We start from the raw sequence: 14,323 nt of genomic DNA on the forward strand, positions 1-14,323 counted from the left end.
GGCATTTATTAGTTTTTCGTTTTGCGCGAGCTTAATTAAAGGTTCAGCGCACAGACATCCTTGAGCATAGTGGGCTCCCTTTATACACGTGAACGCCAGGGTCCCGTGAATTCGACGTTGAATCGCAATTGATATATGGAGGTAGTTTGCCAACTTCGTTATCAAGAATCTGAATCTAGTAAGAACTTGCGTACTCACAAGAGCAAGAAATAGAGGAGAGAGAGAGAGAGGAGAGAGAGAGAGAGAGAGAGAGAGAGAGAAAGAGAGAGAGAGAGAGAGTTATAGTTCAATTTACGTGCGATGGATTGGGAAACAACGAAGAATCGCTTTCTACATAATGCAACTTTACAAGGAGTCATGTGGTTTTGTTCCGGATAAAGCTAGGCTCGCCGGCTGCACACTTCGTCTACCCGCACAAAGACCCGCCTGGGGAGGTGGTCCTATGAACCCCGAGGGCGCGGGATCGAATCCTGGAAGCGACGGGCGCATTTCCATATTGGTGAAATGCAAAAAAAAAAAAAACGGCCGTGTACCAAACATTGGGGGCACGTTAAAGTACCCCTGGTGGTCGAAATGAATCCGGAGTCCCTCACTACGGCGCGCCTCATAATCAAATCGTGGTTTTAGCACATAACACCCCCGAGTTTAACTTTAAAGAAAAAAAAAAATCCGCGTGGAGCAAATAAGGGGCGAACAATCGGAGGTTGCCTCCTGGCGCAGGTCACCCGACGTCCTGCGTTCGATGAAATGCTTTCAGCTGCCCAATGCACGACGACATAAGAGAGGGGAAAATGGGCGGGGGAAAGCGACAAAGTTGTGCGAACTTAAGCCGACAAGGTTAAGCGCCGTTTTGAATACTGCACTTTCAAGGGTCAAATTATTTCCGTTGCCTGCACGGGCCGAGTCGTTCGACACGAGACAAATGCTCAACATTTTCACCGCCTCTAATTAATATCGTTGCGAGGTGGGAGCAAGCCCTTTTTTTTTTAACGAATGCGGGCCCCGCGATCAAGTCAGCAGGCTCAGGGGACACCTTGAGACATGTGCTCCGGAAAGCACTAGCAGCTGCCACACCACTTCGCCCACGTCGTCTCCAGTCTGGCAGTACGTAGTCCTACAGGCGGACTTCATGTTGGGGTGGTTGGGGTTTATTTAACGACACATTCTAGCGCGTAGGTACAATCACAAAGCAGGCACAATGACTCACGTCACATGCGCTACTAACAAATTTTTTCGATAGACAGCGAGATACAGTATACATACTGTCCCCAACGCACAAGCGCGCCAGCCTCCTCGGGTAGACTACAGAAGGCGATTATACGAGCAAGCAAGCTCACTTGTAAGATCTAAAGAAAGTATGCTCCGCGTCGTATCAAACAACAGAACTGTGACTTGCACAAGCAGTACCTTTTTTTTTTCTTTTATGTAAAAAGCTTCCCATAGCTCACGTGTCGTTTTAACTATGCCTCTGTCCAGGATCTTCACATCATGAAATCTCGTTTGACAAGAGTAGGCTTTACAGTTTGCTAAACGGTGCGCAGCCAAGTCCTTCTTCAAGTTATTATCCTGTTCCCTCATTCGATCATTGACACAGTGGCCTGTGTGTCCCACATAGGACTTTCCACAAGGCAAGCAAATTTCATAACCCCTTCCTTCCCGTTCTCTTCCCCTACCCCCCGGTGGTGCACCGCACGTAAGGCTTCACGTGCTTTACTGGGCAGCCTACCTTAGAGCTGCCCATTACGCGGCAACCCAGCTGGGCAAACACTCCGTACCTATTTGCCGCTTTTTAAAAGTTGTGGCTCATCTTGTGCAAGTACGGCACGACTTCCGGCCTTTAGTCACTCCGCTCACCGGCTCTTGCCTCAGTCGCTGGTGTGCCCTTTTTAAGCTTCTGTTGCAGGAATTCGGCCACAGATGTCAGGAGTGAACGAGAGCTGCCGGCTTTTGAAGGCCAAACTGCTTGTCAAAGGTGACCTGCATCTCGTGTTCCCAATAGCTCTTGAGTGCTGATTCCTAGCAGAGTGTAGCAATAGCTGTTTTCACAAATTTAGAGTGCGCGGAGTCGTACGGCAAGCGTTCGTATCATACTCGAGGTGTATAGCACCAGCAAACGTTAAATACATGAGGCTTAAACCATAGAACTGCAAGGTAACGTCAACGGGGAGATCAAAGGTAAAGGTCAAGCCTTTGCCGTAAAGCTTAAACTGATTTTTTTTCGACCTCAAAAGTGTTAAAAGGACATCCTCGCTTCATCACAAATAAAAAATTGGCCCCGTATATATATATATATATATATATATATATATGGGTTGTGAAAGCTGTTGTCAAGAGTTTTATGCATTTCCGTCAGGAAAATGTCACAATGTAATGATGCTACGCACGATCCTGCATATGCCCTTATTTTGGAAAAAAACAGCAGCAGCAACAACATTCGGTTGTCAGACAAAATAAAAGTGTTCTTCAGGTAGGTATCAAGTAAAACCACAAGGTTCTCCCCACACATACCAATAGTATTTTGAAAAGAACCATTCTCGTTGACTTCAATGTACACAACACAGCAGTACACAACACGGCGTGAGGCACAGAATAAAACCGGTCCTGCTCTTCTTCATCGAGTCAATATTATGACCGAAAACGCTAGCGGTCCTGTGGTGTAATTAAAGGCTTCCACACTAATAGCAACGTTCGGTGATCAACGCTGTCTACAGACAACAAGAGAGGGAGCTAGAGGATAGTGATGCATTAAGGTTTGCGAATTTTGATAAGCCTTTGTGCCGTCTCCCAGTGGGGCTCTCCGAACTTGCGTTACTCCACGCAGGCATTAACGACGGGTGCGTAATGGCGTTGACTAAACGATGAGACTGAATTCATTTAGGGTGGCATTACTTAGTGCATGGAAACAAGAAGTAGATGCTGAATAAGGCACTTCAGAAGACAGACGGCAGGTCAGACTCACTGGTTGCTGAGCTCGATCACGGGCGCGGGGTTGGCTTCGACGAGGCACTCCAGCGAGCCTGGATGACCTTGGTCGACCACCATTTCCTCCGATGGCAGCACCTCGGGCACCACTGAAACCGCGTTTCGCAGAGTTAGCAGCTCCAACTCCCAGGATAAGACGACGCAGACACGAAATCGCCAAAGTACCACAAGAGAAAGACACTATGGAGAGCAGAAACACAGGCGAGATCTGGAAGTGATTGTGACTCTCAAAAGGTGGTACAGTGCCAGCCATCTCGAGGTATCCACTCAGTGAATCTTTTGTTTCGTCTTTTCAGTCTTTCTTTATGAAGTTCGCATCAGCGAATGACGATTAATCTTTAACAGCTGATTTAAGGAGATTCAGTGCCACTGAGTAACGTTGCACTCGGTCCACGTAATGATTGAGCGATTTGGTCTGTCAAGTAAACAAGAGAGAGAGAGAGAGAGATCAGATGCGAAAGGCGGGGAGGCGAACTCGAAGATAAATATTCAGTTTGTTACCCTGCACTGTGGAAGAGGAGATAGAAAGATAAAGAAGAAAAGCACGCGCAAAGAAAGAAAGGAAGATAAAAAAGAAAAGCACGAACACACACATAAAAGAATGTGGGAGTGTCACAGTGGTTCGACTATAGGTCGCTTGACCGGACGAACTTCAGTAGCGCCTTCGTCGCCTTCCGGTGTGAAGACCATATCAGCCGGGACTCCAATATCGTCTGCTCAAAAAAATTCAAGCTTATTTAAATGAGCTCGCGCAGTGTCATCAACGGCAAGGATCGCTGCGTGTTTTATTTCTTGGGAAGTCAAGCGCATTTCGTTTAAATAAAGCGTCATAAAAAAAAATCGCTAAGCCCTGACCGCACGACAGCGGGAAATACAATAATACGATTAGCAGAAGCGTGTCGCAACGCAGATGGATAACGTTTTTAGTTATTCCGGTCAGTGAGGTAAGAAGGGTGCCGCACAGTGCGTGCACGTACTGTGTCAGTGAAGCAGTGCCACTTACTCTCGTCACAGGAGTGACCCCGGTGGGGCCCCGTGCACTGGCAGCTGCCGTTGATGTGGTGGCAGGTCTCGCCGTGCAGGCACGAGCAGCTCTCCGAGCAGTTCTCGCCGTATTTGCCCGCCTTGCACTCTGCCGGGAACAACCACGCCAGAAAGAAAAAAAAAAAAGATACGTACATAGAAAAAAGGGACGCAAGGAAGTTAATCGATGTCTGTTGTACTTATTCATTCACTTGTTTCCCCGACCATAGCTAGCTTTCCCAATTTTAACTATCACACTTTCTAAGTATATACCTACGCATCCCGTGGCCGGCTTCTTTCTTTCTACAAGTTCTTTTCTACTTTTACATTCTATAAATACAAAGTCACCCGAATCGATGCATCTGAAATACCACGCACTCTAAAGATCTGTACGAAATAATAAACACACTAGTCTGGCAAGACACGACAGCTCTTGGCTGTTTGAGCACTATTCCGTGTGCGCAATCCACGTCGATATCGGAGCAATACAAAGAGGTCAGAGCAAAACTGGAGACTTGAATCGCCATGAAGAAGGCGAGACCCCTTGACTAAACGTTGCCTCCGGACTGAGGCTTCCATCATTGTTTGTCCACTCTTGCTCTTTGCATCGGTGTACGGTGAGTAGACCATGGCCTCGGAGATCGTGAGCGCAGGTTTTGCTGCTCGCGCCATCTCTGAAGTCATGAGTGAACAAGCAGCTTGTGCGGTGCAGCTTTATCGGTCCCAATTTGTAGCACTATCTTATGCAGCGATACAGACAGCAGTGCCAGCTTTTGCAAGAACAGAAGACCAATTAGAGGTCAGAGGGAGCATGGAGTGGGTTTCGGGCAACGAAGTGCTATAGTGTCGCGGCTATGACTACAGCGCCCCATAAGCGTTACGGAAACAGGACGAATAACTCAGTACCTGAAATGCTTCTCACTTCTTTATGCCCAGCCTACTCGCCTCGCTCAATGCACCAAAGAAGAATACACGTTTAGTCATGCGGGGCTTGAAGTAAAGCCGAACGAAAATTGAATCATGATCCCAACCCTGAAGTGGTAGCTTTCAGTGACCACAACTTTCTCAGCACTAACGGTGCTTGCTCAGTAAATAAAATAACCCATAAGCCATGGATTACTTGAAGCTGTGAAGTTCCTAGAAGTTATTTTCAGCTGTCACAGCCAGTCTGCCCCGAGGAATCAAAACGTGGGCGGGCAGACTCACTCTCCTGGCAGCTGAGGCCCTGGTATCCGGGCTCGCAGGCGCTGCAGGTTCCGGACACGGCATCGCAGGCGCCGCTGTCCTCGGCACAGTGACACTCATACGCGCAATCCGGCCCAAACGTGTTGGTGGAACAAGCTGCGAAAACAAATAAGGGAAGAAAACGCAAAAAAAGAGAAAAAGTTTTACTATCCATTTATTCGAATAAGAGACCTTTTTTATGCCACACAAGCAACAGCTTCAGTAATTACGACATCGTCACCCTGGAGGGCATGACGTCGCGCTGAAGTCCAGGCAAACGTTTACGATCAATGCAAACAAACAAACAAACAAACAAACAAACAAACAAACAAACAAACAAACAAACAAACAAACAAACAAACAAACAAACAAACAAACAAACAAACAAGCAAACAAACAAACAAACAAACAAACAAACAAACAAACAAACAAACAAACAAACAAACAAACAAACAAACAAACAAACAAACAAACTGAGATTCACCAATACAGGTTCTTAGGAAATGCGTCATGATTGCGAGAAAAACGGTACCATATATGACTTACTATTGCCCATCATTAACCTAAATATATTGTCGAATTGTGTGTGTACTTAGATTTAGGTGCACGTTAAGGAACCCCAGGTGGTCCAAATTTCCGGAGTCCCTTCCCTCACTACGGCGTACCTCATAATCATAAGGTGGTTTTGGCACGCAGGACCACATAATCTAAGCGAATTATGTGTTCCGTTTTGGCAACATGCTTCGGCGCCGGGCTAATTATTAAGTCAACCTAATTTGTCGATCTGGTACTATTTAATGCGTTTGCGGTGCCTGTGCGTACTCTTCGTGTCCTATATTCAACTTTGCGGTAACAAGTTTCACAAAAGCACCCATATCTGCATTATCCGTACTTCCTGTAATTTAGCATTCGTTGGCCCGAACTAAACGCATACCTTGCTGGCAGTGCTCTCCCATCCATCCGGCAGCACACCCGTCGTGGCAGCGCCCGTCGGACATGCAGTTCTGGTCACCGTTCCAGCAGTGACAAGTCAGGGAGCAGTTCTCGCCGAACATCCCGGACAGGCATTCTGGGCGCGCGTGCGAACATTCTCTTTTAATCAAACATGCTTCTCAGAAGCTCTTTTGAAGTTCTCAGAAGTGATGAATGTAGACGAAGGGCCTGATTTACCAACTTTTATATCGACGTAAACCGTTCTTCATGAACTGTTGTCATATAAGCATCGTCATTACCGCCATTGCCATCTTCGTCAATATCATTATCATTCTATTCTGTGCCCTCTGCAGGACGGAGGAATTTCTCATGCTCAACACTAAGGACTTCAAAAAGACGTCTGTATTGCCGGTAAGGGCAGAACCGTACACCAAAAAAGATGGCTGAAACCATTAAGATTATACATTGGAATTGCAGATCCTTTAAGTAAAAGCGTGCAGCACAAGCAAAAGCGTGCAGCACTGCAGTTCCAACTCGCTAGCTTTGATCCCAAGGTAGATGTTGTAGCCTTATAGGAAATAGGCATGCAAGTCAAAATTACTGGGTATGCCACGTTCAATGAATTAATTGAAGCCGACAACAGACCGTCTATGGCAGTTGCGATACAACGCAACTTTACGGCAATGCAAATTGATCTGGAGGAAGACAAAATTCCTTACACGTTTGTACAGCTGCTGCCTAGAAAAAAGGAACACAGATGTGTATTCATCCTTAACTTGTACAGCTCCCCGAAAGATAAAAGCAGCAGAGTTATTACCCTCCTGAAGAAAGCATGTAAAGCCGCAGAGAAGGAACAACTTATTGTTGTAGGAGATCTTAACGCTCCGTACACAGTCTGGGGATACCAACACTGCACTAGGAAAGACAATGGGCTATATTCAGTGACAAGTGACTTAGAATTTACACTCACCACCGATCTAGATAGGCCCACGCGTATCGGCGACAGTGCACGCAGGAATACCACACCCGACTAATTCTTCGTCAAAAATACCAATGGGGCTCTTTGGGATAACACCGAAACTAGTCTTGGGAGCGATCACTATCTCGTTGTTATCACTATCCCTTCCAAAGGGCATAAAAGGAAAATGAAGCTAACTCCACATACCAAATGGAATGTATTCCAATGCGTAAGAAACCGCAAACAGCTCACCGATATAGCATACTTCACTGCGTGGACTAATGAGCTCATCCAGGATGTGGACAATGCCACAACCATGGCACCTATAGAAGAGGAAGGCCCCGTGCCGGACTCAAAACTCCTAGGTCTATGGGAAAAGCATCAAGACCTTCAGCAGAGATGGCTAAAGAATAAGATCAACCACACGCTGCGCCACGAACTCGCCGCCCTAGAGAAAGAGATTCAGGACTACTCCAGCGAGCTCAGCACTGTGCAATGGAATCAATTAGGCGACAACATGAATGGCCAGTTGAGCAAAAAGTACCCCTGGACCCTGCTTAAACACATGCTAGATCCACAACACTCTAAAAGTACTGCTCATAAAATGATTCAGAAAATCGTACACAGTTTCCCGGGAACAGACTCTGATCTCGTCAACCTCTTGACCGGGCAATATCTTAATACAGAACGGTTGCCGGGTGCATATATAGAGTACAGAGGAGACGAAAACACAACAGTAGACGAAGACATCACCGAGGCCAAAGTACGCGCCGCTCTCAGCTGCCTACGCACGACATCATCAGCCGGTAAAGATAAGATCACCAACAAAATACTCAGGAATCTAGATGACCCTGCCATAACAATGATCACCAAGCTTTTTAATCAGCACTGGCAAAACGGTACACTCCCGCAAGAGTGGAAGCACGCTATCGTGGTCTTCATTCCTAAACCGGGCAAATCACTCAGTCTAGAGAACCTCAGGCCCATATCCCTTACCTCGTGTCTTGGTAAGGCTATGGAGCATGTGGTTCTCAATAGGCTGGTTGACTATGCCGAAACTAACCACCTCTTCCCAGAGACAATGATCGGCTTTCGACCCAAACTGTGCACCCAAGACATACTGTGGCAGGTACAAAATGATATCCTTAACCCAGCGCCTATACGCGCAACTCGAACAATGTTAGCATTAGACATACACAAAGCGTCTGACAGTGTCTCACATCGAGCCATTCTAGAAAACGTATCCAACATGAACGTAGGTAAGAGAACATATACCTATATTACCTCATTCCTCAAGGGGCGTACTGCCACCGTAAACATAGGAGATATGGAAAGCAAAACCATAAACTCGGCACTAGAGGTACACCACAGGGAGCAGTACTTTCTACTTTACTCGTTAATACCACCATGAGTGGCTTATCCCGACAGCTCAAAGAGATTCCTCATATCAGGCACGCCATCTACGCCGATGACGTAACGATCTGGACGTGCACTGGGTCGGATGGAGAAATTTCAGAATCACTGCAGGCAGCGGTTGACGCAGTGCAGAAACACGCTTGCAAGAATAGCCTCAGCTGTTCGCCGAAAAAATCAGAACTGCTTATAGTCCGGAACAGAAATACCGCAAATCCGGCTGCCAATATGCCCGCACACATTCAAGTGCAGGTAGCTGGACAACCGGTCCCACCCGTTCCTAAAGTCAGACTGTTAGAATTGTGGATCCAGCTAAACACGCACAACCAAGAAGCCGTAGCACGACTCCAAACTACTGCTGGTCAATTACAGAACCTTCTCAGGAGGGTTTCCAACCGACGGCACAGAGTTAAGGAGAAAGATGCCTGCAGTCTAATGCAGGCTTTCTTTCTGAGCCGAGTGGCGTATGTCTGCCCTTACTTGCATCTCAGGAAGAAGGACTCGGAACGGATTAACGGTCTAATCCGAACGTTATTCAAACAGGCTCTTGGGCTACCAAAATGGACTAATACGAAGGCACTCTAGAATTTAGGCGTGCATAACAACGTTGAGGAAATCATAGAGGCCCACAAATGGGCTCAAACAGTTCGATTATCCGGCACACACGCGGGACAGCGGATCCTGGACACCTTGGGGTATCGCCAAGCCTTAGACATCCCGTAACGACAGCGGATACCTAACACTATCCGGACCAAAATCATTATCCCCCCTGCTTCCGAAAAACGTGAGCACTGAAAACAACGGTAGACGCAAAGCTAGGGCGGCGGCACTCTGGCAATGCTACAAAAACCAACCCACCATATACGTGGATGCTGCTCGCACCAGTGATGGTCGACACACCCTAGCCGTCACTACTGGCGACGGACACACCATCAGCTATGCGACGGTAAACACGTCTTCCATTGTGGAGGCCAAAGAGGCCGCCATCGCCATGGGCACCTCCATCCTGGGCACCAAGATTATTATATCCGACTCGAAAACAGCGATTCGTAACTACACCTCGGGTTTCATTTCCCCTCGAGCATTCAGAATCAACAAAGAACTCAATCAATTGAAGTTGGGGTGGGTGCCCGCTCATGCGGGCAACGCTGGCAATGAGGCCGCCCACCTAGCCGCCCGAGCAGCAAGTAACCGGGAGGTGGGCTTGCCCGACGGGGTTGACCGACATGAAGGTATCCATACCTTTAACGAAATGACCGTTTATTACCGCGAATCGAGGCGAATATGTCCATCCCCGCACGAGACACTGACAAGAATACAGGCCACTAATCTCAGGAGAGTACAGAGTAGGTCTGTACTTAGTCCAAAAAGACTAGCTGCAATGACCGGTGGTGAATATCCACCAAACTGCAAACATTGTAACTGCCCCCTGGCGGACCAAGATCACATCTTGTGGGGATGGCAAAAGAACCCTCCCCCGAGAGAACTCTTTAGGCGAGCTCCTTCACACAAAGAGTGGGATATTAAGACGAAAACTTCCAGCCCGGAAGACCAGCGATATGGTTGGCGGAATGGGCTGATAGCGTCGCGGCGAAGCAGACGCCACGCTAGCCCACACCACTGGGAAAGAAAACTCCACTCAACCTTGTCAATAAAAGATTTTTTTTCTCTCTCTCTCAGCGAATTCCGATCATGCACTCCTGTGTCGCGCCAGCTGACGCCGTCTTACGCCTGCAAGTTTCGTAATTTCGTCATATATACCTTAGTTATCTGCCATAGACTGCGCTTCCCGTCTCTTGGCAACCATTCTGCAGCTCTAATAAAGCAAAGGTTATCTGTACTGCGCAACATACGGCCTGCTCAAGTCAATTTCTTCCTCTTAAATGCAACTAGAATAACGGCTACTTTCGTTTTCTCTACAATCCACACCGCTTTCTTCCTGTCTCTTAACATTACACGTATAATTTTTTTTGTTTCATCCCTCGCGGCGCGGTCATTAACTTCTCAAGCTTGTATGTTAACCTCTAAGTTCTCGCCGCATATTTTAGTGCCGGTAGAATACATCGATAGATCACTTTTGTTTTAAAACATAGCGGTAAGCTGCCGGTCATGACTTGGTAAAGCCTGCCGTATGCACTCAAACCAATTTTTATTCTTCAGATTTCCTTCATACGATACGGTTCCCACTTTACTAACTGGCGTGGGTAAACACACTTTTGCAGAGATTCTAAAAGCTAACTTACAACCATATATACCCGTTCTCATGCCAGGTTATTGAAAATTATCTTAATGTATGCTGCATATTAATCTTCAAGCCTCTGCACCTTGGCAGTTAAGGGCGTCAGTCATTCATTGCAAGGAATCTCCCCCATGCTGAACAGGACAGGGTCGACTGCAAACCACAGGTTGCTGACATGCTCCCTGTTCATTACTCATAATCCTTCCCATAGCTTGAGTACTTCTGCTAATGCAGTGAATGTGTCTTTTTTCCCGACCTTTTTCTTGACCGGTGATTTTTCGCTGCTCTTGCGCAGAATTACAGTAGCTCAGGAGTATTCATATATGCAGTAAAACCTCGTTATAACGAAGTTGAACGGGGAGCCGAAATTACTTCCGTTATATCAATTACTTCTCTATATCTATTATTGCTCTTTAGTGCAATATATGCCCAATGGGGAGCATAGCTTTAGACATGCACAGAAGAAGATGAGTTTGCCGCCCGCGGAACCTCTACACGGTCTGGTACGCGGTGAAGTTTTAATGAAGCAGTAAAAGAACCTTCGGCGTGTGCAACACACGAGTTTTCAGCACCTGACGTGACTGCCTTTACGATAGCTGCCTTATGTTTCAAATATGCGGCCTTTCGTTTCCACTTTCCACTGTGCTCGTCTATGGCGTCGTGAAGCCGGCGACCCAGCGACGCGGCCGAATAAAACAGCTTGCACGCTGCGACGCGAACGCGTTACACTCGACACAGCCTGTCGACTGCGCAGCTGATCCACGCTGAACCGCCGCTCTCACGTGGTTCCGCTGCGTGAAGGAGGAGACCAACGAACTTCGCCGCGCTGGCTTGGCTTGACCCACTTGTGGCCTCTGAGATTGCAATGGCGCTCATGCGATCTCGGAGGCCACGCCTAGCTGAACCAGCCTGCGTAGCGTGCCGCCGCAGTGTTATGAGATAGAAGTGCGATGGCGATCGTGGCGACAGTGAGCTGCTGCTTGGACGAGACCTTGTTTCTCGCGTTTGCCCGACCATTGTGCGCATGCGTGAATTTCGCGAGGGCCAGTGGGGACTTTTGCTGTTCGAAACGTGCCTTAATTTCCCTAGGTCCTACAGTACGACGGAGGAGGGTGCGCTTTGCTCCGTTTGTCCCTAGCCGAGCTGCACTACGCGGCAGTGGATAAATACTTCGCAATAAGGTGTAGGTCTCCGTTGGGCTTTGGTGGCGCCGCACCAAAGTGTTCTGCCCGGGTCTGAAGGGTCTTGTGTTCGAATTACATTCAGCAACATTTTAATGCGCTCGTATTAGGAGGGTCAAAATACGGAAAAAGTGGACGTGTGGAAAGTTTGGGAAGTCGGTCTCGTGGTAGCGGTGGAGAGGCGATGTGAATGCTTATATACAGGGTGTTCAAAATTAAACTTTATGGTTTTCTTAAAATTAGGCAGTGGCAGGCACGCGAAGACCACCTGTGCAAATAAGTTATGTGGCCGGGGGACACAAAGTGAGATGATAATTACCGCTGTCAGCAGCCCAATTAACTAAAATTCAATAATTAACTTTTTGTTCACTGCAGTAAGTGGGTATGTTTGCATTGAAAAGTTAGAGGCAGTCGTGTTTCTACACAGTATCAGTTGGAATAATTCTTCTAGGGAGTCTGTGTTCTGAGATATCCGACTCCACATTTTAATTGTCGTTCCCATGATTACGCATGCAAGATAAACAGTCCCATTAATGACCAATAACACAACCTTGCCCATCATTACGAATCCTAAACATAAACAGTAAAAGCATATAAAACAAAACCACTGAACAGGAAGGTAATATATTTTCTCATGACCCCGATATTGCATTCATAACCGAAGCATGGTTGAACGATTCAGTCTTCGACGGTGAATTCGTACCAGTTAGCTTCAATGTATTCAGGAAAGACCGCGGAGCTAGAGGAGGCGGAGTTTGCATTCTTTTAAAACACTTTTTTTGAACATTATTCAAATGCCTGATGTATCTAACTTCGAGTCCCTTTTCTGTAAAGCTTATCACGGAAATGTTAAGTACATTATTGGTGTTGTTTACAGGCCACACACTCTCCTCTGAACCTGCTAATCTTGTTGAATTAAAAAATATATATATATGAGCATTCATGAAAAAAAAAAAAGGGATAGGATTATTTTATCCGGTGAGCTCAACGTACCAAAGATTGACTAGAAGTCGTAGACCGTTCAGAAGCAATGTGACAGAGCAGGCGAAGCAATTATTGACCTTGTATTTGCCTTCGACCTATTACAAATTGTTGATGACTTTACTAGCATACAAGGTCATATCCATACTTGACTTGTTTTTTTTATACGTTGTATTCCTGCTTCTAAGGCTAAATGCGAAATTTATCCCGGCATCTATAATCACCAGATTGTACTACTAATGTTGTCTGGTGTATCTGTGAACGCAAATAAAACAAACTGTCATTTTTCAAGCTTTTCGCGAGCAGATGATGTTTCAATAAAAGACTTGTTGTCCTTTCATTTTGATACGTTTTCAAGCAGTGACGCTAATGCAAAGAGTGTCTGGGAATATTTAAAAGATATTATTAAAGAATATATTGATGATTTTGTGCCCAGTATTGTAAAAAACAAAACAAAATGTAAGAACCCTTGGATAACTCGATCTACACTATAGCTCACAAGAAAACTGAAAAGCCTAAAAAATAAAAACAGGCTGTCTAACGAATTTCCGAATACAAAAAATGTCCACCTTAACCATTCAATTCTCAGATCAAGTTGGGAAATGTAAACAGAATTACCATCGGGTGCTATAGCCGCACTTTATTTCGGCATCCCCAGAAAAATTTTGGCGTCTGGTTTTTCCTTCACCACGCAACTGCAAGGCTTTTGACATTGAGGGCTGCTTTACCCAACACCGCTCAAAAATAGCAAACGCATATAACGATAATTTTCAATCTGTTTACACTAGAGACAATGATTTTATGCCCAATTCCAGCCCTTTCCTTCCGCCCATACCCGATATGGTCATTAGTGAACAGGGCATATTTAATATGCTACTAAATATTGATATAAAAAAATCGTGTGGTCCCGATGACATCCCGAATGAATTTTTAAAGTGAGTGGGGGGCAAAGTGCCCTCACAGATTGTTTTCGAAATTGTTGCAGGAGGGAGAGGTTCCAAGAGACTGGAAAATAGCTAAGGTGTTACCCCTACATAAATATGACAGCAAATGCTGTGTAAAAGATTACCGTCCCATATCATTAATCTCAGCCGTTTACAAATTGATGGAGCACATGATACATAAGCACATTTCAGTATTTCTCGATGGCCACAACTTTTTCACCAAAGAACAACATGAGCTCCGCAGCGGCTTTTCAACACAAGCTCAATTAATAGAAACTATACGTGATTTTGCGGCTTCTATAAATAATGGAGATCAAATTGCGCATTTTTTTTTACTTTTGTAAAGCCTTTGATATGGTTTCTCAAAATAAACTGCTTTATAAATTGAACTTCGTACTACAAACCTCTGAGATAATATCCAGGATTTCAACATAGATTACTGACA

General features: G+C 46.0%; 1 protein-coding gene across 1 annotated transcript in view; it reads right to left on the minus strand.

Moving 5' to 3' along the window:
- LOC126541478 (uncharacterized) overlaps window positions 1-14,323 on the minus strand; it is a 54,177-nt gene that overhangs the window by 26,597 nt on the left and 13,257 nt on the right. Inside the window, exons 6-9 of the mRNA XM_050188226.3 lie at window positions 6,164-6,298; window positions 5,212-5,346; window positions 3,986-4,114; window positions 2,960-3,071 (exon numbers count right to left, since the gene is read on the minus strand). Coding sequence (XP_050044183.3) covers window positions 2,960-3,071; window positions 3,986-4,114; window positions 5,212-5,346; window positions 6,164-6,298 — 511 coding nt within the window. The remainder of the gene's footprint in view (window positions 1-2,959; window positions 3,072-3,985; window positions 4,115-5,211; window positions 5,347-6,163; window positions 6,299-14,323) is intronic.

This window comes from Dermacentor andersoni, chromosome 2 (genome assembly GCF_023375885.2).
Source record: "Dermacentor andersoni chromosome 2, qqDerAnde1_hic_scaffold, whole genome shotgun sequence".
Classification (NCBI taxonomy): Eukaryota; Metazoa; Arthropoda; class Arachnida; order Ixodida; family Ixodidae; genus Dermacentor; species Dermacentor andersoni.